Source organism: Bidens hawaiensis, unplaced genomic scaffold, assembly GCF_021521415.1.
Source record: "Bidens hawaiensis isolate Kalapana, Puna unplaced genomic scaffold, B.hawaiensis_p1.1 tig00037739_1, whole genome shotgun sequence".
Classification (NCBI taxonomy): domain Eukaryota; kingdom Viridiplantae; phylum Streptophyta; class Magnoliopsida; order Asterales; family Asteraceae; genus Bidens; species Bidens hawaiensis.
The window spans coordinates 101818-129774 of NW_027505505.1; the positions used below are offsets into that span (position 1 = coordinate 101818).

Here is a 27957-nt window from a genome sequence, read left to right on the forward strand (position 1 = left end):
TGGGCCGCTTTTCAAATAAATCATTACATTGGCCCAAAATATCCGTCCAAAACCGGGTTTTACTGGATTTTGGACAGGACATTTGGTCCCACCACTTATATGTGACGTAGAGGTGTACAAACCAGGTTTTTACATAAACCAGAAATGGGTTATAGGTATCGTCAACAAAAGTTAATAATCAGGTCGGGTAGAAACCGATTACGTGTATGGTCGGGTATTTGACCGATTTGTCGTGTTTTTATCGAATTTTAGGTAGGTTCGGGTCGGGTTTTGACCAGATATTGGTAGAATCGGTTCCGGCGGGTCCGGGTCAGTTCCAGGAAGAAACCCAAAACCGGGTCTGTACCCGTGGGTCGGGTCCAAAACTGGTTTTTTTTTTGTACAATAGTGTAATCACATTACATACAAAACACTTAATACAAAACAACTACTTCACATAATTACACCACTTGGATATATAATTACACTATTTGATTGACATGGTTAGTACGGTTTTTAGTTTGTACGTTAAATTTACTCTATATATATTTCATTTAGGTCACTTAATTAAAAACTAAACATTTTTAAAAATATATTCACAACATTGAAACACATAAAACATAATAAAAGATGATTAACATTAGAGGGAAAACAAATTCAATTGACTTTATTTAAATATTTTGAAAACTTAATTATTACTAAATTATCTTTTTAAATTAACAGTCCATTATTTAAATAAACAATTTAACAGCTATAGATATTCTAATACAAGTCACATTACTAACATATCTATTTGTATACAAGGAACAACAATATATGAAACACAATATGCAACACAATATATTAGGTCCTAGGACAAATACTTTTAATGAAAATCCACAACAATATTGAAACTTAAGTAGTTTTTTTTTAAATTAAATTGTTATTTAAAATATTATTTTATTAAAAAAAAGGAAAAGGATAAATTTGGGTTGTTTATAAGGTGTGTTTGTCTCTTCTTTTGATAGTACTTGGTGTTTTTATGTATACTTTCATCTTTTAGGGGTTTCCATCACTTTCTTTCAACCTTTTAGTATTTTTTTTTCTTTTTCATATTTTCCTGTTTTGTATGTGGCTTTGGAAGTAAGTTGTCCCCATTTTGTATATGAATCACATGGAATCCTTGGAAAAAAATAATTAAAATATCTATTCAATATTTATATATTTCATGTCTTATTATATATTATAGATGTCTTAAAACAAGTGAGAGGTAGGGGGATCAAACCTCACTATCACCAACTTATATGAGAGATATGAGGGATGACCCTGGCTTGCAAGGGTTCGAATCCTGATCTCACCCGGTTTTACCGGCTCCTCGCTGTCGTGCCGTTTGGCGGGTGTGGGGGTCAGGTTTTATCCGGTGAATCCCTCAACAGGTTTTATCCAGACTAGTGGCCGGCTCGGGCTACCTTTAGCCAATGGGGGCCGCGTACGAGGTACCCGACGTTACTTAGTTGACCGTTAAAAAAGATGTCTAAACTAACATAATTTGAATTTTATAACATTTAATTTGATTAATAATAATAGATACATTTTTATATTATTAATAAGAAAAATATTGTTGATAATGATATAGTCCGTGACCTAAGAATGCTCCACGAGGGGTGGCAGAAGCTGATCTAAACAATATATAAAATATTAAGGGATATTGGTTTTTAATACTGATGGATAACACTTTCAACTTTTGATTTGTCACCCACCACACCCAACTTTCACCCTATTTTTCTGTATCAATTCCCGTCTAAATGAACACTAATATCGTTAATGTTTTGGACTATAAAAGTCATTCAAAGTAGTTGAGGGGGTAAAACAGAAATTTTATTTTTAACACACAACCTCCATTTCCGGTGACCTAGTTTTTCCGGCAACCTCATTTTTTCGGAGAATTTGAGTTCGGAAATCTCGTCTTTCAGAACACCATATCCATCATTTCACCGAGCTTCACATATGAATTTGAGTTTTCCGGCACGTTGCAGGTTTCCGGCGAACACCATATCCATCATTTCACCGCCCACCGCCCCAAAACTGCAACCCCCGCCCACCGCCACCACCAGTGTCTCACCCAGCCACCTTCTGGGATCGCCTGCGTGCCGGAAATTCGAGTTGCAGGTTTCCAGCGAGCACCATCTTCATCATATCATATGTGAAGCTCGGTAAAATGATGGATATGGTGTTCTGAAAGACGAGATAGTCGGAAAACTCAAATTCGCCGAAAAAAGAGGTCGCCGGAAAAACGAGGTCACCGGAAATGGAGGTTGTGTGTTAAAAATAAAATTTCTGTTTTACCCCCTCAACTAATTTGAATGACATTTTTAGTCCAAAACATTAACGAGGTTAGTGTTCATTTAGACGAGGAGTGGTACAGGAAAATAGGGTGAAAGTTGGGAGTGGTGGGTGTCACACCCCGACCAAAGGCGGCGGGACATGCCGAGGTGTAACGATTGCCCATAAGCGCATGACACTATTTAAAGCGACAATATTTAACAAACTCATTTCATTTCACAACATCGAAGATGTCACATAACCAAATATTCATAAGTCAAATACAACAAGATATAGCAAAATATAGCAAATCGAATATTGTTCATTTTTGCTAATACCCTAACGGTATTTGTGTCATTTTCTTCACCGAACTCCATAATCAACCTAGATGCAAACCTGTAACATTTCATAAAATAAAGTTGTCAACACAAAGGTTGATGAGCAATTCATAAGTTTGAACAATAGATATATAGTATGAAAAGCCACAAAACTAGTATACAAAACCATAAATAATAGCTATAAACTTGGATAAATTGACAATCGCTAATAGAATTACGTTAGCGCCATCTAGCTACAAGGGATTGCCAAGTAGTCTAGGATTTAATAGAATATCGTTAATTGCATTACGTTAACGACACCTTGCTACAAGGGGATGCCAAGTAGTCTAGGATTTATAAATTCCACCAACCGAAAGCGATAAACACATAGACATATAAGCATAGAACACAAAATCGAGCAATTATTCAAGTAAAGTATACAACAATGTTTGTAGTTTAAGACTCAAGTATAAAGCATTTGATTTGAATAAGTATGAAATGTCACCCCAAAACAAAAGATAGAAAACGGGGTATGAAGTTACTCACGTTCAAGTATAAAACTTGATCGGTAAAAGATGAATAACCGGATGGATGAAGTTTAACGAGCAAGGCCTAAATGACAATAAAATCTTGGATTTAGAATGGTTGTCTTGAAGATCTTTAAATAAAATAATTGTTGCAAAAAGTAAACAATTAAAGTTCAAGGTTTAAAATGTAACTATTTAAGAATTTATAATAAAAATCCTTTAAAAATGTAAGTTTGCTCGAAACCGGGTTAAGGTATCTAACCTTAATATTTACTTAACCAATGTTAAGTAATAAGGTGAGAAAAATGCTAAAATGCAAGTTCCTTTGGGACAAAGATACTAAAACGGGTTTTTAATGAGTGTTCGGGTTGTCGATTCGGGTCTTGACAAATGGTCAAACCCAAAGTCAACTTTCCAACATATTAATTGTTATGAGATAACTCATTAAAATATACTAACACTTAACCAAGTATGTAGATCTATTGTTTAGAACTAACAACGCACGTTAAGCGAGTGTTCGGTTTTGTCGGTCCAAACTATGTGATGAGATCAAGTTGGATCCAACAATTCCAAGTACTTAAGAAAATAATTAAAATCAGTTTGTAAACTATTTTTAAAGAAATATACAAGTCTTGATAGCTAAAAACACACTTGTGTGTCTTAAGCGAGTAAAAGTCGGTATAGTTCGGTTTGGTTCGGTCTCCATCTCACAAATAGTTCATAGATGGTTTCTACATGTCCAAATATCATAGAACTTGTATATTGGTTTATAAATGAAGAAAACTTAAATTTTACAACTAAAAAGTTAACTACAAGTCTTTTAAGCAAAAGCTTCGGTTTAGTTCGGTTTCCATCTCCCAACGAGTTCATAGATGGATTCCATATGCTTAATATCAAAGAACTTGTAAAAATGATTTTTGAAACTCAAATCTAGCAATAAACATGTTTAAACAACTATTTTAACAAAACTAGTAAACAAAAGTTCGGTTTCCGGTTTGGACTAGTTTCGGTTAAACCGAGGTTAGTCTTATACAAACCCACACCATGGAACTTGTAAATAAGATGAACAAACTAAAAAGGGTTAGAAGTTAGTCATAAGTGATATGTATAATAAGTTATGTGTGTGTAAATATATATCAAGAACACGAAGTCCTCCATGAAGCCTTGCCTTATGACATTCGAAACTTAACCAACCGGAGTCGGTGAAGTAACAAATAAAGGAAACAAGGGGTGTATATTATATATATGTTGTACCACCATATTCAAGTGTTAGTAATATTAGATGAACAAGTTAAAATGAAAGACTATAGTTAGTTGACCTTAAGAAATCATCATCATCATAATCATCATCATCATCGTACTCAGTATATCCCACCAATAGCAATGCTATGGTAGAGTCTGAGGAGGGTAAGATGTAGACAGTCTTACATAGGGATAGAGAGGCTGCTTCCGGTGAGACCCCCGGCTCGATAGTAGTTTTGCATCAAGCCTTGGACATAAGGCACATAGCACTCAATCATCAGGGACACCGGCTGATTGGTGCATGTGCCCTTGTCTTTCGGCTATCAACGCCACCACATGATGCCTGATTAACCTTCCGCCACTTTTAACGTTATTTTCACGAGATTAGTAAAATAACGTCAAAATTAGTGCACTTTTACTTTTGCCCACCCGAGGGTTCACACATATATACATTATATGCGCGCACCGCAAGCAGGGCGTTTGACCTTAAGAAATCAAAATAACAAAATGTTGAAGATGAATACTTGGATTTGAGAGAGATTTTGGAGAAGATGAACAACCAAAATGGTGTATGGAGCCTTGCTTTTATAATTGTAAGAGTATGGTTCATACAAATAGGGTAAAGATGCATGTGATGGTTGAAATGGTCAAACAAGTTTTTGGTAAATGGCAATAATAGTCCCCAAAGTTTGGTTTAAGTCATTTTAAGGAGTTTTAAGGACCAAAACGAATGTTTTCAAGACCCAACAAGTGTAAAACAATATTGTAACATAAAATCCATCATTTTGATTATATCATAAGCTTTGGTTTACAAAATGGGTCGGTTTACATGATAAACGAATACAAAAACGAATACAAACGAGACTCGAAATTGACGAATGTCACAGTGGGTGACAAATCAAAAGTTGGGAGTGTTATCTACCAATGAGGGAAAGTTAGGAGTATTAAAAACCAATATCCTAATATTAAATATTAAATACAAAATATAAAATATAAATATATAATAACTAATATTCTCATATTGCATGGAATTAAATTGTAATTAAAGCATTTGATGAAACATGTTCCTCGTAACAAAAAGCACCCGACAAGATTTGCATTTTATTAATTTATTAAAAAGCCTATATTTTAACTTTCATTTAGAGTAAATCTATGAATTCTTGTTGACATTATAATCAATTTTACTCTTTTGTTTTCTTACAAAAGACACCATGAATTCTTTTGAATGGTTTAAAATTTTATTAAAATCAACCCAAATTTACAAATGTTAATAAAGATTACTATTATGCTAGTTAACTAATCGATCGATTCTCAAAATCCTGATGTGCAACAAATGGAGGAGGCAAGCATAAGTAGGTTTTCACGGGTTTTGTTTAATCCGCTCAAAACTAGTTGATTCATTTGTGGTATGCCCATTAACTCAACCATAACAACTCAACCATAACAACGTAAATAAGGGTTTCTGATTTATTTTTACAGTCTGATTATTTAGATTTTGAAACACTAAATGAGTTTAATGTGGAACATGTCAGAGCAGTCAAGAGTGTAATGAACCCCCAAATTAATTTTTTTAAAGATAGATAATTGTATACTTGTATAGTTAACACAAAGTAACTAAATGTATGTGTTATGTTTTAATATAAAATTTCATAGTAGTAAATCACTAAACTGTGCTCAAATTCAAGGTAAAAGTGGAAAAGTAGCTTATTTCTTTAAAAGTAAATGAACCAACATCACTTTCCATTTAAATATTAATCTCAAAATGTACTTCATTTTTGAATTATATCATTAAATCCAAAACTTTATACTCTTTTTCTTTAACATGAAACTTTTTTTTTTCACCATAAAATCTCTCAAATCTTATACTTACAAAGATTTAAATTCATCATCTTTTGTAAAGGAAACATCATACCCACTAAATCAATAAATCTAGTTCATGAGTTAACTTTATACCCTTATACAAGCCTTACATTATAATATTTTCAAAATAAAACCTTTTATTATTATTTCCCACAACACTATACAATACAACAATGATCAACCAAGTGACCAACTACATATTTATCATAGTTTTTAGGCAGATAATTTTTTTTGAATATTAAGAACCATTGGGATAAGCATGTGATACACATTAGTAGATCATCAGATTGCCCCACATCTATAATTCTATAAATAATCACAATTTAGATCTAAATCTTGGCAATAAACAAATAATTAATTTTATTCTTCTATCTCTTCTTTTCATTTCTTAATTCTTATTTATGATCTAAAGATAAAACAAATCCCCGGGATTAGGGTTAATTCTTTGGTATCTTTTATGACCAAATGTTTCTTTTCAAGTCAATTTATCCACCACAATACATAATTCACCCTTTTTAACCAAAGTAAAAAAATTAAATAGACATAATTAGAATGGGGGGGGGGGGGTCTTTTTATTATTACTATTATTATTATTTAGTTTTTTTTTTTAAAAGTAAATTTTATAAAACAGCCAGCCATAGATCAACAAAATACACCCCAGTCCACAAGCCGGAGAGAGGCCGCACTAAAGAAAAAACATCTAATCAAATTCACACCACTTAGACCACTCTATATATTTACATTTGGACCTATATCTGTACCATAAAAAAGAATAGATATTATCTCACATGATATTATATTGGGCCAATTTTCTTTTCGGATTTTACATGATAAATTTTTGAGCATAAATGGCAAAGCTGAAAAAACCGAAGCCGAAAGATTTTTAAAAATCAATAAACCGAAGTTTTTGTTTTAGCCCAAAACCAACCCAAAATTGAAACCAAAAGATTTTCAAAAACTGAAACTTACAGTTTTGGTTTACCTTTGGATTAACAACAACAACAACAACAACAATAATAATAATAATAAAGTGTGAAACAAAGATTTGTGATAAGAACATCTAGGCTGTCTTTGTCTATTGGTTCAAAGCCAAATTCAAGTTCTTATTAATGAAATGAGCCTAAAATATAGTAACATGGGGTATGAACCACCCTCCTCTTGTTGTGGGTTGTTTGGGTGGTGACCACACTACATATACATTTTATGGTCATTGGACCACCACACCATTTGGCTTGTTTAAGCTTTCATAATTTTCTATTACAAACAAAAACATACCATATCAACTGGACCATTATTCCCATGATCTTCACAAGATTTATCGTATCGGTTCGTTCTTGTTAACATGTGTGTGATCAATGTGGGCACGATTCGTGATTTTCTTTAGATGAAGGGAATGAGAGTCAGAGGAGGTCAGGAGGCAAGATGAGCGGATTGAATGTGTTATATGAGTTTAGGCAACATACATTCATTAAGTATTTAAATGGATGTTATAAAATAACGACTACACTAATTGTGCGAGTTAGAATTCCTGTTTATACGCGTCCTTTTCTTTTTTTCATTTTTTTATTTGACTTGTTTAATCAATTTAATTAAAAATAACTGTACGAGTGGTTCTACTAAGCATTGTATTGATGAGACATTGAGACGTGTAAATTTTCAGATAACGAGTTCTTCTCGACTTAGGGGTGTGCAAGAAACCCAAAAAACCTATCCAAAACCGAAAAACCGAAAAATCCAAACCAAAACCAAAGGTTTGGTTTTATGTTTTTGTAAAAACCAAACCGAACCGAATTCCTAAAGTTTTATCTTTTTATGTTTTATTCTAAGTAATTTATAAGAATTTAATAAATCAGTAACTCATATTTTTGGTCAAATGTATAATAGTCTATTAGTTATAATTAACAAAATTATTTATACTTGAATTCATTACTTTTTGCCAATATTTTTTCAGGCTAAAATTTTCAAGCTCGAATGGCAAAAACCGAAAAACCGAACCAAAACCAAAACGAAAACGAAAATTGAAAAACTGAAACCGAAAAAACCGAAACTAAATTGTTTAAAAAAGTAATCCAAAAACCATAGTTTTAATTTTTGATTTATTTTTAGCCCAAAACATTACCGAACTGCAGTGGCGGACCTACATATTGGCTGTAGGGGTCAACCGACCCTTGTGAAATTCTCTTTTTAAGGTAAATATAAGTTAAAGCCATGTCTGATCCCTATGAAATTCTGAGACCGACCCTCTTTGAACCTCTGTGAAATGTTTTCCTGGGTCCGCCACTGCCGAACTGCACCTGTCCACCCCATTCACGTTGCACAAAAATTTAACTTTATGGAAATTTAATTGAAAAATATATAGGAAATTGAGAATCAAAGTAAAAAAACATAGTGGGGGGTCATTGAACTAAATGTCTATTGCTGACATTTACTTCCCATGAAAACCATAACCAAAAACATGCAAGAAAAGATACCAAGCCCCTTACATTAACATGCTTAAAGCTAAGTGCCAAAATACCTTTAATTTTCATGACATAAAAGGTAAAAAAAACACACACATATCTACCTTTTAGCAACTTTCATAACATTTAATAAAGGTACATCACATTTGGTGTAAATTTTAATAATAGAAAAGTTACACTTTAATGCATTGAACGGTTTTACAAAAATCAACCTCAACTTACAATTTTTTTTAATCCCTATTTGACCAAAACTGAAAACTTTATATATAAAGTTTAGTATATATACAATATATATTTGAAAAGCAACATGTATGCTGCAATCCGATTAATTCATATTAATCTCGATTCGTCATTAGTCCTTATCCCGTCGTTCAATTAACGCTAACGAAAACGTAAAACCTAATTCATAAGCAACAATAATTATCAAAATAGGTAAGATATATCAACAACCATTTTCTAAACTTTAGAGATTCTTTTATCAAAATAGGTAAGATATATCAACAACCATTTTCTAAACTTTAGTGATTCTGGTGGACGATCATGATCATGTACGTTTGTCTTAAGCATTAACGATTATAAATGAACAAACATAAACATTTTCTTATATAAACACACAACATTAATGATTGTAAACGAACAGACATAAACAAACATTTTTAGACGTAAATAAACACCCCGGCGCGTGTTACCATAAACTAACTTTCCAATTTGTGTACAAGCCTAACATGCTACACACCACTTTACAATACAAAATCATAAAAGGACAGTAAGTTGCAATTTTAATATTGTACACTAAAGCAACAAAAACTTAAAAAAAACACAAGTGCTATATGATCTAGATCTCTTCTTCTACAATCCTTCTATAAACAAAACATCCATCAACAATCCCCATAAAACACACCATCTCTTTTCTTATTTCTCATACTCTCTTCAATCCAATAGCATCAATGCATGCATCCTTAAGAAACCCTAATAATAATATTATTATTATTATTATTATTATTATTATCAATATTACTTCAATAATCTTATTCATCTTCACATTCTCAAGTTTTTCTTATGCTATTGACACACAAGGCCAAGCACTTATCCAATGGAAGACCACTTTAACCACTTCAACAAATGTTTTAAACTCATGGAACCCATTAGACTCAACTCCATGCAATTGGGTTGGTATTACATGCAACACAAATTCCCATGTTGTAAATATTCATTTAAACAATATGAATATTCATGGACCATTACCTTCCAACCTACACTCATTACAGTATTTAAATTCAATAACCCTCTCGTCCTCGAATTTCACTGGGACCATCCCGAAGCAGTTCGGGGACTACCTCGAGCTTACGGAAATCGATATTTCCGATAATTCGATTACCGGACCCATCCCGAGTGATATTGGGAGGCTGGAAAAGCTCGAAACGTTTGCGGCTAGCACGAATGGTATTGAAGGCGAGATCCCGGATTCGATTGGGAATCTTTCGAGTCTTAAGAACTTGATTCTCTTTGATAATCAGTTATCTGGAGAGATTCCTAAGAGTATTGGAAAATTAAGGAATCTTGAAGTGATCCGAGCCGACGGGAACAAGAATTTGAAAGGCGAGATCCCGGAGGAAATCGGGAATTGTAGTAATTTAGTCACGCTAGGGCTGGCGGAAACCAGTATTTCCAGCCAGCTTCCAAGAAGTATCGGGAAGCTGGCTAGGGTCCAGACAATAGCAATCTACACATCACTATTGTCTGGACCAATTCCCGATGAGCTCGGGAACTGTTCCAATTTATGGAATCTTTATTTATACCAGAACTCGATTTCTGGGTCCATCCCGAGCTCACTCGGGAACCTCAAAAAGCTTGAAAGCTTATTATTATGGCAAAATAATTTAGTCGGGAAAATCCCGAGTGAGCTCGGGACTTATAACAAATGACTTATCCGAAAACTCGTTAACCGGAAACATTCCAACGAGTTTTGGGACTCTGGCCTACCTCCAGGAGCTGCAACTATCTGTCAACAAATTAACCGGTGAAATCTCGGATTCGCTCACGAAATGTGTTTCGATTACTCATTTCGAAATCGATAACAATCATCTCGTCGGCGAGATCCCGAAATCCATCGGAAACTTACAAAACATGTCCATATTTTTTGCTTGGAATAATAATATTACTGGCAACATTCCAACATCTTTATATAAATGCCACAATTTACAAGCAATTGATCTTTCAAATAACCAACTGTACGGTACAATCCCAAGACAGTTATTTTCCCTCCAAAATCTAACCAAATTGTTGTTGATTTCCAACGGGTTAACCGGTTTAATCCCGTGGGAGATTGGAGGGTGCAAGAGCTTGTATCGATTGCGAGTTAATAATAATCGCCTTTCGGGTACTCTTCCATTGGAAATTGGGAGTTTAAAGATGTTAAATTTTGTTGATTTGAGCAACAATAAGCTCGTTGGAGCGATTCCGACAACCCTGTCAGGTTGTCGGAATCTTGAGTTTTTTGACGCGCATTCGAACGCGTTAGCTGGAGGGTTTTCGGGTCAATTTCCCGCGAGTTTGAAGTTTTTAGATGTGTCGGATAATGGGCTTTCAGGCCCGTTGGGCCCGAACGTCGGGTCGTTGACCGAGTTGACCAAACTTAATTTGGGAAAAAATGGATTTTCGGGCGAGTTTCCGCCCGAGATTCGGTTTTGTAGGAAGCTACAAATGTTGGATGTTGGGGATAATGGGTTTTCGGGTGAGATCCCGAAAGCGTTCGGGCAAATTCCGTTGCTGGAAATCGCTTTGAATCTAAGTTGTAATCAGTTCACCGGCGAACTCCCGCAGGAGTTCACCGGTCTGAGCAAGTTAGCAGTCTAGATATTTCCCGGAATAAATTATCCGGGGAGTTAACAATTCTCACAAGGCTTCAAACCTCGTATCGTTAAACGTGTCCGGTAACGACTTCACCGGGAAGTTACCAGACACTCAGTTTTTCCGGAACCTTCCAGCTTCTGACCTCGCTGGAAACGGTAATCTTTACGTTTCCGGCGCGGGTAGTGACCCCATCTGACAAACTGGGGTCCACTAGCCGTACTAGGTCATCCGCCAGACTGGCGATGTCGATCCTAGTCAGCATTAGCGCGGTCCTCACCCTACTCGGAATCTACATTTTGGTCCGAACCCATTTGGAAAAAAAGAAAACACTAAACGAAAAATGGGAAGTCACATTTTACCAAAAAATGGACGTTCACATTGACGAAATCATTCATTGTCTAACGTCGTCGAACGTTATTGGAACCGGAAGCTCGGGAGTCGTGTACAAAATTACAACGGTAAAAGGTGAAACATTTGCTGTAAAAAAATGTGGTCATGTGACGAATCGGCCCCATTTAGGACGGAAATCGAGACGTTGGGCTCAATTCGACATAAAAATATTATTAAATTATTGGGGTGGGGTTCTAACCAAAGGGTGTTATAAAACATAAAGTAGAATGGGAGACTAGGTATAATATTGTACTAGGTGCCGCACATGCACTTGCATATTTACATAATGATTGTGTGCCACCAATTGTGCATGGTGATGTGAAGGCTATGAATGTGTTATTGGGACAAAATTTGCAACCTTTTCTTGGGGATTTTGGGCTTGCAAGACTTGTTACAAAGGATGAAAATGATGGGCTGGACCAAGCCCGGAGGCCGCAGTTAGCGGGTTTTTATGGATATATGGCGCCCGGTAATAAACTCTTTACTTTTTTTTAATGTGTAATATTATGATGTGACACGAACCTGTTATAATTAGAGTAGGTTTGAGTTTAATCTAAATGGATACTGGTCAAACGGTTAAACTCATGAACATGCTTAGCTAAACGGGTTCGGGTTGACCTGACGGGTTCACGGGTTAGCATGTTTTACCCATTATTAACTTTTTTATGTGTTTTTCTGTCTTACTTAAATAAGTTGGGTGGGTTTTGTTTATGTCAAAATTACAAATGGAAACAGAAACTTATATCAACTTTATAATTAAAACGTCTTTTTTATATATTTGTATTTTTTTAATAAATTTTTAAAACTAAAAGTATTTGTATGCATAATTTGGGTGAAACGGGTCGTGTTCGTGTCAAACAACAAATATTTGTGCCGCGTTTAAGTTCTTGTGTCTGACACGATTTTTTGGTTGGTGTTGGATTTGACTTGTGTATTCATAAACATGACCCGCTTATCAACCTTACTTTTACTTCTTGACTTTTCGCTTCTGTCAACTTTAACCGATAATTGTTACTTATATATAGGTCGATTTAAGTTATATTTTACCACATTAAGTTGTTTTAACCATTGTTACTAATCGGGAATATGTTTTATATTTTAATCAGAGCAAGCGTCGGCACAACGTATTACTGAAAAGAGCGATGTATACAGTTTTGGAGTAGTCTTATTAGAGGTATTAACCGGAAGACATCCACTAGATCCAACTCTACCAGGCGGTGCACACTTGGTTCAATGGGTACGAGACCACCTACACGCCAAAAAGGACCCAATCGACATCCTTGATCACAACCTCAAAGGACGAGCGGATCCTCAAATGCACGAGATGCTCCAAACACTCGCGGTTTCATTTCTTTGTGTGAGCCCACGGCCCAATGACCGCCCAACCATGACCGATGTGGTTGCAATGCTCAAAGAGATCCGACACGAGGATTATGTTATACCAGACACCGATATAAAAGGGGAACTTTTGGCTAATCCTTTGCCCCCAGGTCCTACAACAAAGATGAGTTTACGAGGCTCTTCGAATTGCTCATACGCGTTCTCTGATGAATCTGTCTGACTAATGTTCTGTTTAGATGTCTGTTTTAGATAATTAACTTACTTTGTACTAGAAAAAAAATTAAAAAAATATTAATTGTACTATGTTTTTAGCAGTTTATAATAAGTACATATTTTAGGTTCTTCTAACGTTTTTGTACTAGTATATGTTTGGATGTATATATTATTATTATTATTATTATTATCATTATTATTATTAATGCAAAATGATCTGGATATCCACATCAGTCACACTTGAAGGCATATTGGCACATGGGCCCAAGGCTCCTATCACATGCCCATGTGACCTTTACAGGTTACAGCAATGCACACATGACATATATATACATGCATGTATATACTATATAGTTTATGATTCTTTAGCCACATGAATATGGGTTGAGTTTGGATTAAGAATTACATTAATTCTTGTTTTAAGTTAAGAGGATTAAGTTAAATATGATTCTTGTGTATGACTTTGGAATATCAGGATTTATTATTATTAATGTAAATAAAAATGTTTGTTTTGATCTTTTAAACACCTATATTATTAATGGCATTTAAATAATAAACAACTAGCAAACTAAAACAAAATTGTCATTCGGTCGGTTTTCTTAACGTTCGTTACGGTACCATCACTAAAACAAAAGGCAATGAATCTACACGAATTTAGTCGGTTTCCGTCCCGTTTGTTACGGTACCGAAACTAAAACAAAAGAACAGGAAAACAAACAGTCATTCGATCCCCTATAGTTACGTTCGTTACAATACCGAAAGTAAAACAAAAAAAATGTTTTGACTAATTTGGTGCTGCCAAGTGATCCAATGGGAAGCTTGGCGACATCAAGGTTCTCAATTGTACTACGTAATAATAATTTTAGAATTACTTTCACATGTCATTTTACTGCTGTGCGCTTTTACTTTAACTAGCATAATAATTACAAATACATATCAAAGAAGAGTAAAACGTAAAATAAAATAAAAAAAATTAACATTCGGTCGGTTTTTGTTAAGCTTGTTATAGACAAAAAAAAACAAAATAGCTTTAACCAATAAGGTGCTGCCAAGTGACTTAATAGGACTCAATAGAACACTTGAGGCACCAAAACTCTCAAATGTAAGTAGTAGTCGTGGTAGTAGTATTAGTAGTAGTAGTAGTAATAATAATAATAATAATAATAATAATAATAATAATAATAATAATAACTGTTTTGCACTTTTACTGGACTCCCATAATAATATATAAATACATATCATAAAATAATAAAATATAATTAAACTTTGTTGATGTTACATCAAAATTACAAATGTAATAATATAGAAAATCAATTACAAAAATGTTTTATAAAACAAACAACTAGAGAGATTCTCATGCTGCAAATCTCCTCTTGGCGGGCATCCGCGATGGTACTCGAAAAGAAAATCAAGCACTATACTATACAAAAAAAACTAAAAACAATAACAAAAATGAATGCGAAAATAAACAAGTGTGTATGTAGCGTGCTCGATCACTCAAGGTTGAACCATGAATTTTCCTCGAGGCGTAGAACGACTCCTTATAAACTTAGGAACCGAGGCATTGCTACCTTCGTTCGCATTCTTTGAGGATTTATTTTCATTTCTTCCAGGTTCCCTGTAGTAGACAAACATAGGGGTCAGGCGGGTTGAGCTGCACGTGAGTTACTCGAGCTTGAACCAGACCAAGCTTAAACAAGCTTGAGCCCGAGGTGGAGCATATATTGAGGCTCATCTAATAAACGGGCTCGAGCAGCTAGGAAGCCTAAACGGGCCTATGATTTATAAAATTTTTATTTAATATATTTATACAACAGCTATTATTATATACAAAACTATGATAAATATTTTCAAATAATAATATAATATATATTATATTATATATATAAAATTTATAATTGTAAATATATAAATAAAATAATAAAATAATTTATAAATAACAAAAAAGATGACCTCGAGCTTGAGAAATAAAACGCTAAACGAGCCAAGCCCAAGCCCTCTTAAGTTAAACAAGCCGAGCTCGAGCCTAAACAAACTCCGGCTCGATTCAGCTCGTTTACCCCTATGGACTTCCATTTGACCAAAAATACTCTTTAAGAGTAACGTTTGACATGTTTGACTTGTTATAGATAAAAAACATAATAACCCGCATAGCCCATTTATATAAAACGGGTCAAAAGCGACACCTTTAAGGCTCCAGATTATTAACTAAAGTACCTGATTTCCACAGTATGCAAATTTCTTGATGAGCTTCGTTGAAGCTTTTTAGGCCCGACTGGAATATGCAACCTAACCGAACAATGCTCGTTTTCTGGCTCCGAAAAATCGCTTCTTTGACCTTCTTCAACAGTTTGACCAGCATCCATATCAGACAACACTGTCTGCTTAACTGAGTGTTGACTTTTTGCTTTGACTTGACTATTCTTGACCTTAAGCATATGCTTAAACTGCTCTTCTTCTTGCTCTTGATTATTAACTTTCCTAGAACCAACTCTTGGATGATTATGTAATGCCTCAGAAAAGTTATCTTGTGAACTTAAGTACCCTTTTTTGTTATTGGTGGGGGGTAAAATCGGTAATGTAGCTAGAGACTTGTTGACGAAAACCCGTGTAGGATATTGTGGTTTTGTGATTGGAGGGTTGGTGATAGTTTCGGGCTTAATCTTGGTTTTTATGCGGGCCCCTCTATCGGTCGATATTGATCTTCTTAAAGGAGGAGATGGTGATCTTTCTTCGGCTAGTAGGGGCATTTTGGGAATATAATCTTTGTCTGTGAACTTCAAGGGGAAACGAGCTCGCCTTTGCTTACCAGATGAACAGCTTCTAACCTGCTATTAATATTTAAATTTTTTTTTAATATTACACAAATGAAATTGAAACATAACAATATTAACATTTAAAATTATGGGAGGTGATGTGTACAACAAAAATGTAGTGTAAAGGGTAAAATGGTCAAAAAAAGTATAATATTACACAAATGAAACTGAAACATAACAATATTAACATTTAAAATTATGGGAGGTGATGTGTACAGCAAAAATGTAGTGTAAAGGGTAAAATGGTCAAAAAAAATAATATTACACAAATGAAACTGAAACATAACAGTATTAACATTTAAAATTATGGGAGGTGACGTGTACAACAAAAATGTAGTGTAAAGGGTAAAATGGTCAAAAAAAATAATATTACACAAATGTAACTGAAACATAACAATATTAACATTTAAAACTATGGGAGGTGATGTGTACAACAGCAAAAACATAGTGTAAAGGGTAAAACGGTCAAAAAATAATATTTTGATAGTTTACAAATCAGAAACTATGATGGGTTACATTTTGCTTCAAATGGGCCAGATAAAAATAGCTGAAAAGGGAACGGGTCAAATGGGTTGAAAGTCAGCCCGACCAGGCTTGTAGCCTTGTTTCGACGCATATAGTAAAAATGACCTTTAGGACTAACCTCAGGAAGCTTATTATCATCAACAAAGCTCTGACTATTTTCGGGCCTTAAATTGTTTGTATGATAGAATCTTGGCATGTGAACGGGTGAAACTGCTCGTCTTGCATTCCCGCTTCTTAACTGCTCTAGCTCAGCCTCTTTTTTCTCCAACAATAGCTTCATATTAGATATCTGAGTGAACAAACGAAACGGGTAGTAAAAACAAAATTTAGCAGGTCAAAACATGATCATACCACCAACTTAAGTATGCTGATATAAAAGAATATATAAAAGTGAATGTTAAACCTCTTCTTTCATTTCTCTTATTTCACCGGTTTCTTTATTAGATTTAGCAGCACCTAATTCTATTGAGGCAACTCTTTCAGCAAACTTTAAGGTGCTAATTGTCTCTCCAAGTGCATTACTCTCGGGATTTATATGCACGAACATAAGCGTTTTAGCATGGCCACCTGCAAAAGAGGTATAGTTAACGCATTAACTATGATTACAAAAACAAACTTATTACATTTATAATCTAAATATACTTGCATGCATAATAAATAAAATTTGGACGTCTTTGATCCCATTTGGCCTGTTTCACTTTGACCCGTTTGAGGAAAAACCCGAATCTACTTGTTTAAATAAGTAGACTGAAAGTAAACTCTTAGCCAAAGAATCTTGCAACACTTGTATAATTAACACGTTAAATATGATTACAAAAACATTATAACTACTACTCATCATCATCATCATCATCATCATCATCATCGTACTCAGTATATCCCACCAATAGCAAAGCTATGTTAGGGTCTGAGGAGGGTAAGATGTAGACAGCCTTACCTCTACCCCATAGGGATAGAGAGGCTGCTTCCGGTGAGACCCCCGGCTCGATAGTAGTTTTGCATCAAGCCTTGGACATAAAGCACATAGCACTCAATCATCGGGATACCGGCTGATTGGTGCATGTACCCTCGTCTTTCGGCTATCAACGCCACCACATGATGCCTGATTAACCTTCCGCCACTTTTAACGTTATTTTCACGAGATTAGTAAAATAACGTCAAAATTAGTGCAATTTCACTTTTGCCCACCCGAGGGTTTACACATATATACATAATATGTGCGCACCTCAAGCAGGGCGTTAAAAGGGGGTGGCGGCGCAACTTGTTGCCCGCTTACCTGCCTCTCTATTGTAGTTGGATCCTTTTTTAATTAAATGAAATATTCGATAGCTAATTAAAGAAAAAAAATACTTGTATGCATAAAAAATAGACTTTGGACGTCTTCGATCCCATTTGGCCCATTTCACTTTGACCCGTTTGAGGCAAAAACACAACCCAAATTTACTCGTTTAAATAAGTATACTGAAAGAAAGTAAATTATTACCTAAAGAATCTTGCAATACTTGAGTAAGTTTACTATTTCTGTAAGGAATGTGTGTGCTCCTTTGTGCAAGAGCCGAAATGACGTCTCCAAGTGCAGACAGGGATTTATTAATATGTTGAGCTTCTTTTAGTCGGTCTCCAGTGGCCTCTGATTTGTCCACGCGTTCACTGCCAGCTAGATCTACTAAATGAAGGCAACCCTTTAAGGTTGATCCAGAAACTAGTTCTTTTCCTCGGATATGAACCGTTAGAACACTGTCAGGAAATTAAGAAACTTATTAAATCGGATTTTTTTGAGATGCAAACAAATGGGTCTAAAATAGTAAAATGTCACATGTGATTCAGTAAAATAAAAGAAAAAAACGCATTACCTGTGAGAACGGCTACTTCGTTCGTTTAATGCAGTAGCACCGACTGCACGATTCCTTTGGCCAATTTTCATTAGATCAAGAACATCTTGTGTGCATTTTACAGAAACTAAAGATGCATCAGGCACATTGAGACCGTTTAGTTGAGAATTATTTCGTATATCTAACGTGTTAGTTGTCAAGGCGTAACAAGGGCAATTTAGTAAATTCACAAGGAGATGCACTGGCATCGGTCTAAAGAAGCATTTTATCACATTATTAGATATAGATAATAAAAACTTAAAACTCCATAAATAAATAGTGTGTAAAATACGATTATATGAGAACTTTTTAAGTAAAAAACTAAGGATTTGAATAAAAATATTACGCGTTTATGCTTTATAGCTACATTTTGGACGACTTGCAACCCATTTGACCCGTTGGAGAAAAATAATAATAAACATTAATAATAATAATAATAAAAATAATAATAATAAGGATATCTTCTGTTGGAGCCATCAACCACCAACAGATCTCTCACTTGTTCATTATATATTTCAATCATTTGAACTCCAACTTCATACTTTATAAAATCCTTCCTTATATCCGTTAACTGAAACAGATCCCGTAGAGCCCGGTAGTTCACACCCCATGTTTCCTTTGTTGTTATGTCAGGGCCACTCTACACTTATGAAAAAGATAATATGTTAGTGTCAATCTCATGTAAATGTAAACACATGAAAATGTTAACAAACTTAACCAATTATCTTACCATTGTGTATGTCTTCCCTGAGCCCGTTTGGCCGTATGCAAAGATACATACATTATAACCGTCAAGCACGGATCTAACCAATGGCTGTGTATCAACATATATTTGCTCTGCAATAAGTTGGAAATACATTAAAAGTTATATTTGGCCATTTTTATATAAGTTGAATATACATTAGAATATGATGATGATTAACTTACCTTGAGTTGTGTTCCCTCCAAAAACCTTATTAAAAGCAAACATTTTCCTAGAGTCTTTGCCTTGCTTATTACGGTTAACGATCATAATATTTCCATTTTCTCCTATATAATCAACCGTCGATTGTTCATCAGATTGCTCAGGCTGAAATGGTTTCACTCTGCAGTATACTCTTATTGCTCCTGCAATTAAAAAGAAAGTTGTCTTGTTAACTTATATACGCTTGAGATTATACCTCTAATCAGTGTTGTAAAAGTCGGATTCCAAGGCCTTGGAATCGGCGATTCTAAGGTCCTCGGACATCAACCTTGCTGCCTTTTCCCAACTTGGCCACCATTACTCGCCAAGGTCCAACTCGGTCAAAAGTCAGAGTACTTGGGACTAATCGGCCTCCAAGGTAAAATCAGCCACAAATTTTTTTATTTTGATTTTTTTATTTAAAAATTATAAATAACGACATGAAATATTTGAATTATGTTTTTTTTTTCAATATGAATTATGCTTATTTTTACGTTAATTATACTAATCTTAACATATATATATATATATAATATCCAATAATTAACTTATGTTATAATTATCATGTCCGAGTACTCCCCGAGTACTCTCCCTACAAGGGGGTCGGCCGCCTAGGGACCGCCTAGCGAGCTTTACAACATTGCCTCTAATGCTGACTAAGAACAAAATAACTGACCTTTTAAATCTTGAACTTGATTGTAAAGTTGTCGGTTTTCTTCCAAAACCTTGTGGTATGAAGAAGATGCCACTTCAAGATCCTTAGTGTGATGCACTGAGAAAGATAAAAATGTTAGTTTTTCCTGGTTCTAAGAATAAATATGTAGGAGCTTTAGCTGGTTTGAGGGATAATGGGTTTGTAGTTGGGCAAGCAATGAAAAGGGTTGAAACGAAGAAGGTGGAGAAACATGCTAAAGCCTGCGAAGAGAACCAACATGTTTTTGTCCCTCTGGCTTTTGATACCTTTGGCTCCTTGGCACCGGAAGCTATCCGTTTCCTAACCAGGGTCCAACGGGTTGTGCATAGCAATGTGTCGACTCCAAAGGGGCATGGGTATGTCTTTAGCAGGTTAGGGTTTGCAATTCAGAAAGGGGTGGCGGCGCAGCTTGTTGCCCGCCTACCTGCTATGTTGATGTAATATCTATGTTTCTATATAATGAGAAAAAAAAATAATAAAAAAATTTAAATAAATATTATTATTATTATTAAAAAAAAACTTTAAAATAATAATAATTAATAATAATAATAATAATAATACTTTATAACAATAATAATATGTAGAAAGTAGTCGAAGAACGCACCAAGTTTCTTAAGTTCTTGTTCCCAAGCTAAATGAGCTTGTTGGACCTCCAGTTTTGTCAAATGAAAGCTAGCTTTTAACTCCTGTGAAACATTCAAGACAAATCTTTGATGGCACATAATAAGATCAAAATCCAAAATTCAATATTACAACTTAAATCCTGCGCTTACGTGAAAACTACATATTTTATCCAAACTAAATTTAATTGCAGTGTTAGTCCAATATAGTTTATATCACATCATGAAGTCCCTCCTTCATTAATATTGACAAGTTTCATACTCTTTGTTTAACTAAACGAATCGAAAATGTTTTAAGGGCATTTTTGTCTTTTTTCCTTCCAACACTCGTTTTCTTCAACGTCATTTTCATGTTCTTAAAGAATGTATTTTTGTAAAACAGCAAAAATGAAAACCAATACATGTTAAACGCTAAAAACGACGTTTTAAACATGTCAAAATAAATTGTTGTGGAAATAATACTAAGAGTGGTGTTTACCTCAAGTTGCTTTTGTTGAAAATCCAACACATTTGTATTCTCACATGAGTAATCAATATTATTATACCACATGCTTTTACCCTTGCCACCACATATGCAAAACTTTGAGAAATCATTTGATACAAAACCAGATCTTTGGTCTATATATTTCGAAATGGCTTCTAGAAATTCATGCTTCAGTAACGGTTTGCAGTTGCCCTTTAACATGTTCTTCAAAAAACTACCAAGCTGAAAAAAATAGAAAATGGTGCATTTAGTGATTGATTAATATTTGATAATCAAAATTTTCGTTTCACTATAAATCAAACTTTTGTATGCTACCTGATTTCCTTGAGAAATAAGCAGTCCCGAAAGATCTTTAACAGCCTTCCTGAGTACTATATCGATAACCTACAATAAATTACCAAACAAATCAAACATTATCCAAGAAAAATATTACAAAGCAATAGAGAAAACCGTTTAAACTATTTGAAAGTCGCCCAAAGTGTATTAATCCCGTAGAACTCCTAAACCAAATTATTATAAAAATACTATTATTGGCGTAGTATAACTTTTAGTAGACTATAACTTATGCTTCAAATTCTTGTTTATGAAAACAGGCCCTTGATTCCTAACTAGTGCCATGTCATATGTATTTCAGGTCAACCCGAACTGACCCGTTGCAAAAATTGACGATAGAGACGTTTAGAATAAATATAAAACAAACAAATACACAATGAAGCTTACCTACCATTGAATTCAAAGGGAAATCATCAAGTTCATTAGTCTCGGTTAGATACGCTTGTAAAAGCCCGATACCAAAACGGTCAAACAGGAAACTAAATGCAGTCAACACTTTCGACTCCTCAAGAGCTACTTCACTTGATAAGTGTAAATACTCAAGTAATTCTTCAAACTGTGACGACTCGGACTCGTCTAAAGATTCATCAGCACTTTCACTGCCAATTAAAGAAGAAGGTGATCCTTTTGGGAATGATGTAATTCTCACGGTCCCACCGTATTTCCATACACCAACCCCGCCTGATTCCCGCCACTCGTGGTAACCTTTTAAACATAAAATGCAGTCTACAACTTTGCCAGATGACCCGCCCTGCAAACACCACCAAAGTTTGTTAATTTATTTATAAAGATATTTTAAATAGGTCAATTAAACAAATTTAACCCTGAAAAGAATATTTCAAATGACTTGAAAGTCACTCAAAAGTTTATATTTGATGCATTCAAAGATTTAACTTAAGATAGTAATAATCTTGTTTTTGTAATCATATTTACACATTAACCTTTTGATACTTCATTTTACAAGCTGGCTACATTATTTAAATTGAAGTACATTGTAAAAGTATAAGTTACAACTAAAAAAGTAATTCTTTGCAAGTAGGGGTGTAACAAGCCGAGCCACTCGTTTAAGACTCAAATCTAGCCGAGCTTAAACAAGCTCAAGCTTCACATGTCGAGCTAAAGCCGGATCCCGAACCTAAACGAGCTTTAATTTATATAATTTTTATTTAATGTATTTATATAATAACTATTATTATATATATAAACTCATGATAAAAAAATAAATAAAAGATACATATTATATTATATATAAAAACTATAATTATGATTATATATGTAAATAAATATAAAAATATATAAATAAAATTATCAAATAAGCACGAGCCTAGCTCGAGCTTGACAAATTACTCATGAACCGAGCTCGAGCTTTATAAATACAACACTAAACGAGCCGAGCTTGAGCCTTCTTAAGTTAAAACAAGCTCAGCTCGAGCCCAAACGAGCTCGGGCTCAGCTCGTTTACACCCCTATCTACATCATGAGTAGTTTGTCAAGCTCGAGCTTGGCTTGGGCTGAGATTGTTTTATTTGATTATCTTGTTTATATATTTTTATATGCAAAGATTAAAATATGTAATTAAGTTACAAGTTTTGTGTTATTAAATACAAGGAAGAATTCAAGAAAATAATAAAAGACAGAAATAACAAATTAAAAGACAAACAAACCTTTTCAAGATCAGAAACCTCAAAGGTAAGAAGCTTCATTCTCCCAACAGCAACTAAAAAATTCCTCATATTCTCAAAATACTGTATTGCTGTTTGGGCTGCCCCCTCTATATCTATTACCGGAATCTCCACCACCTTAACAAAATTTCCACAAATCATAAATAACAATAATAATAATAATAATAATTCCTTAACTATTATCTGTTAATAATAATGTAACAAAAAAAATGATAGAGTAACTGACCTTTGGTATTGCACCAGGGTTGACTTTGTTGAGGACATTGCAGAGGATGAGACCGTTGCGAAGTGACTGGCAAAAGTGTTCCTCGGAGGGTTCGGTTGGTAGCAGTTCTGCTGCACCATGGTCCATTTGTCTTAGCCATTCTGCTGCTTGGTTCCTCCTTGCAGCTGTAACGGTTATTTAAATTTTCCATTGGTAGTTAATGGTGGCAGGAAATAAGTCAAATAACGAGTTTTTAAAAAATAATTTAAAAATTGATAAATGTTTTAACTTTTAAGTTTATATCAAGGGTGGCCACGCGATGCAACGGAAACATAATACTAACACGGAGAGAAGTATGGTATAGATTTGAGGGTTTAATAAAAGTTTATAAATTAAAGTAAATACGAAATCATATAAAATAATATGATTTTGACAAGTTAGTATTTTTATTTTATTTTAATTTTTTTTACGAAACGACAAAGATATATTTTTTGGGTTGCTGGACATTTTGACACTTTAGTTAAACATGACATTGATTGCTTACATAGTTAGATTTCTATATGATATTAACTACAAAATTGAAGTTATAGTCTAACACTCTAACTAACATAATTATGGTGTTTATAATCAGCAGTATTTAGTCTAACTAATTAACATAGTCAACTTTAATTATAAAACATTATTTTGCCCCCTAAAACTCTTAAAAATTAATGTAAAAGGACAATCAACTTCTCCTCAAATGTATTATTACAATATAAGTGTGACCGGGTCTCACCGGAATCATTCTCTCTATCCCTATAGGGTAGAGGTAAGGCTGTCTACATCTTACCCTCCTGGCCTCCTTAGACCCTACCATAGCTTTGCTATTGGTGGGATATACTGAGTACGATTACGATGATGATGATGATGATGATGATGATGATATAAGATTAAATTACAAAATAATAATAATAATAATAATAATAATAATAGTTCAACTAAAACAACTCTCTTCGTAAATTTTTAGAATTGTTATTTAATCATTTATAAATCGTTAAGCTGAATAAAACATTCATTATTATCTGATAATTTTTATCACGTTTATGGTTCCATAGTTCAAGTCCTGTCGTTGTAAAATAAAATGTAATAATTTAGAAGTAGAGTTAAATTTGTCACTCAAATGCTCATGAAATAGTAACTCTTTTATAATGGTAATACGAAATACTAACTAATATTTTTTCACATTTTAGAAAAAGCGATCACAACGTAAGAACTATGACTAATATATATATGTCACTTTTTACTAATAGATTATATATTTTCGATATATATCATTTATTTTCCATTAATTATATAACATAAATACAAAATAATTGATAATAATAATAATGGCTATGTGTTATTTTTTTGAAAGAAAAATATAACAAGGCTATTATGTGATTATGATTTAAAATTCTAGTATTGGGCCTCTTGATGGATATCACAAACGGGCCAGGCCTCGCGAGAGTGTCGGGAGCGGAACAAAATAATTCAAGGCTTTTTCTAATTAGCAAGAACCCTACGTTGTCAATATCGGCCTGGCCCACTCATTCTTTATCCTTCTATTATTTATTTATTTTCCAAATAAATTGTGAACCAACAAAAATAACTGTTTTCAAATTTGTGCTTATTCAATTTTAACTAGAACTCTAGAAGCTTAATCAGGATAATTAATAAGAATCCGCATCACACATACACAAGTTAGTTTTTAATTTTATTATTACAATATAATTAATTCACATGGGTGTAAATACTACTTAGATTGGATTGTTGTACCACAAAAGTTATTTAAAGAAGCAATCAAATCAACAATATGGTGGGTTGTTTTGACACATTATGAAGAAAAATTAAATAAATTACTTAATTTGACACCACCAAAGAGATTTTTTTAAAAAATGTAAAATATAGTTAACATTCTAATTTAGTCAATCCGTTATATCAAATAACAAATAAGGATTTTTTTAAAAAATATATGTAAAACATAGTTGTGAAAGCACTAAACGAGCCTACAATGCGTTAATGATTATGCTTTTCTACTTAAGAATGAGCATCATGACGACATGATCACGAATCCGCATCACACATACACATGTATAGCAGCTACCTTCTATAACGATAGTTCTAAGAAAGCAAACATAAAATTATGTTCATTATGAATAAATTACGTTCATTATATATATTTATTTACATAAAGATATCTATAACACATATCTAAAAACCACATTGAATTATTGAAACATACAAGTTAACACAAGTGAACATATACTAATTTGTTATAAGATAATTTGTTACTTTAGACTGATAATACAAGATTAAGATAATAAATAATATAAATATGTTTATAATTCAGAAAAAAAATTATTCTTGAGATACCCTTTTAGAAATATTACCGTTCTATATGTACATTTAATATCATAATGATTAGCTGTCCATTAAAAGAGACAAGCTTTTACTTTTAAATGTATTCTGGACCTGGTCTAACGGGTATTTTTATTTTCCCCTAAATGTTAATTTTTGACTTTATTAAAGCAGTGATCATTATGAAATTTGGTCCTCTTAAGCAATAAGCAATTAAGCATCATCTAATCAAGTGTGTTAGGCTACTTTAATACATAGAGTGCTTAGTGATGGGCCTGGGTTGGGCCCACTATTAGAATGATCACCTTCTAACTCATTATGTGGAGTTGTGGATTGTGGAATACCCACATTCTTTTGCCATTGTGTTATGAATTTTATAGTTTAATTTAATAGCACAAACATGTATAATGCTTCAATAAAATATGTATAAATTTATTCAAAAAATGCTATTAATATATAATACTATATATTATTTATTAAAATTAAATCTCAACCATATTGACACTTGCGTTCATTCTAGTCAGTTTATATAACAAACAATATACGTGTTAAAACGATTTTTAGTTTTCAACATAAAATTGATTCTTCAAATAAACGTCCCTCTTACATACTATTTTATTTTTATTCAATTCATTAGTTAAACCATTATACGTATAAGAATGTAGTTTTATTTTTATTTGTTTATTTTGTTTAATTATTAGAATGTAATTCTATTAAATGAGAAAAACGAATGACTACATCTTTCATGATTTGTATAACTACATAAATACATTTGATGGCCATAGTTATAAAAAAAATAAACAATATTTAAGACTGACAAGATCTATGATTTTCCTTCATATATAATTTTTAATGTCCGTCCAAGAATTTTGTTTTATATAAGCAACAAGAACGATTAAAAACAAAAAGAAAATTAAGTTTCCTGTTATCATCGATCTAAAATATTAATATAATATCGAGTGAATAAACAAATTGTTGTTGGCAGGCTTGCATATTTATTTATTTATTTATATATTTTTTATGATTTCCACAATGGCAATTCAGATATGAAAAATAAAATTGCAAAAAAAATAAATAAATAATAATAATAATAATAATAATAAGGGGCGGGCTATTACACAACGCTTAACCTACAAAGTCTTAAATATCATCATCATCATCATCATCATCGTACTCAGTATATCCCACCAATAGCAATGCTATGGTAGGGTTTGAGGAGGGTAAGATGTAGACAGCCTTACCTCTATCCCATAGGGATAGAGAGGCTGCTTCCGGTGAGACCCCCGGCTTGATAGTAGTTTTGAATCAAGCCTTGGACATAAGACACATAACACTCAATCATCGGGACACCGGCTGATTGGTGCATGTGCCCTTGTCTTTCGGCTATCAACGCCACCACATGATGCCTGATTAACCTTCCGCCACTTTTAACGTTATTTTCACGTGATTAGTAAAATAACGTCAAAATTAGTGCAATTTTACTTTTGCCCACACAAGGGTTCACACATATATACATTATATGTGCGCACCGCAAGCAGGGCGTAAAGTCTTAAATATAAGTTGTGTAAGTATTAACATATGTTAGTAATTATCATATAAGCTGCAGTTATTTTACTTTATCGTGACTATGGCGTATAAGGCATTTGTACACTTTGTACGAAATTAAGCCTTTGTATCAGATCATTTACCGTAATAATGATAACTATAAATAAACACTTACCTGCTTCTTCGGCTTTTCGTTGTGCTAACTCACGATCATCAATAAACTCGTCATTGCCATTTGTAAACGAATTTAAAGCTTTAAGTCCTCTTGAATTCTTGCTAGGTGTGTTTAATATCACAGGATTTGAACTAATTTCTTGTGGCATTATATCCGTCTGCACACCGAAACTTCAAATTACGGTAGAAAGCCAAGTCGCTTATAGA

At 33.6% G+C, this 27957-nt stretch overlaps 1 protein-coding gene and 1 pseudogene across 3 annotated transcripts; one reads left to right on the top strand and one right to left on the bottom strand.

Annotated features, from left to right (window-relative positions):
* The first annotated feature begins 9423 nt into the window (after window positions 1-9423).
* On the top strand, window positions 9424-13692 carry LOC143613603 (uncharacterized; annotated as a pseudogene). Its single transcript, XR_013150147.1, has 2 exons — window positions 9424-12397; window positions 13035-13692. The product of XR_013150147.1 is annotated as an uncharacterized LOC143613603 (transcript).
* A 1223-nt stretch (window positions 13693-14915) lies between these two features.
* LOC143613607 (kinesin-like protein KIN-14F) lies at window positions 14916-27916 on the bottom strand. Of its 2 annotated transcripts, none has more exons than XM_077087273.1 (17): window positions 27752-27916; window positions 23677-23840; window positions 23433-23567; window positions 22160-22519; window positions 21751-21819; window positions 21430-21657; window positions 20936-21017; window positions 20314-20409; window positions 19622-19801; window positions 19425-19531; window positions 19156-19334; window positions 18677-18841; window positions 18307-18560; window positions 17227-17390; window positions 16942-17112; window positions 15700-16310; window positions 14916-15100 (listed from the first exon to the last, which is right to left on the bottom strand). In XM_077087273.1, exons 1-17 carry the CDS (start codon window positions 27897-27899, stop codon window positions 14980-14982), a joined length of 3234 nt encoding a protein of 1077 aa, XP_076943388.1. In that variant the 5' UTR covers window positions 27900-27916; the 3' UTR covers window positions 14916-14979. The 2 variants fall into 2 exon arrangements, with proteins under 2 accessions (XP_076943388.1, XP_076943387.1); XM_077087272.1 differs by having other exon boundaries at window positions 15700-16313.
* Between the last annotated feature and the right edge of the window lie 41 nt (window positions 27917-27957).

Coding starts and splice junctions, on each gene's coding strand:
- LOC143613607 (XM_077087272.1), bottom strand. CDS start 27,899: ATGCCACAAGAAATTAGTTCAAATCCTGTGATATTAAACACACCTAGC. Junction 22,520..23,432: donor AGGTTTCTGATCTTGAAAAG/GTTTGTTTGTCT, acceptor TGGTGTTTGCAG/GGCGGGTCATCTGGCAAAGT. Junction 21,658..21,750: donor TTATTTCTCAAGGAAATCAG/GTAGCATACAAA, acceptor TATTTTTTTCAG/CTTGGTAGTTTTTTGAAGAA.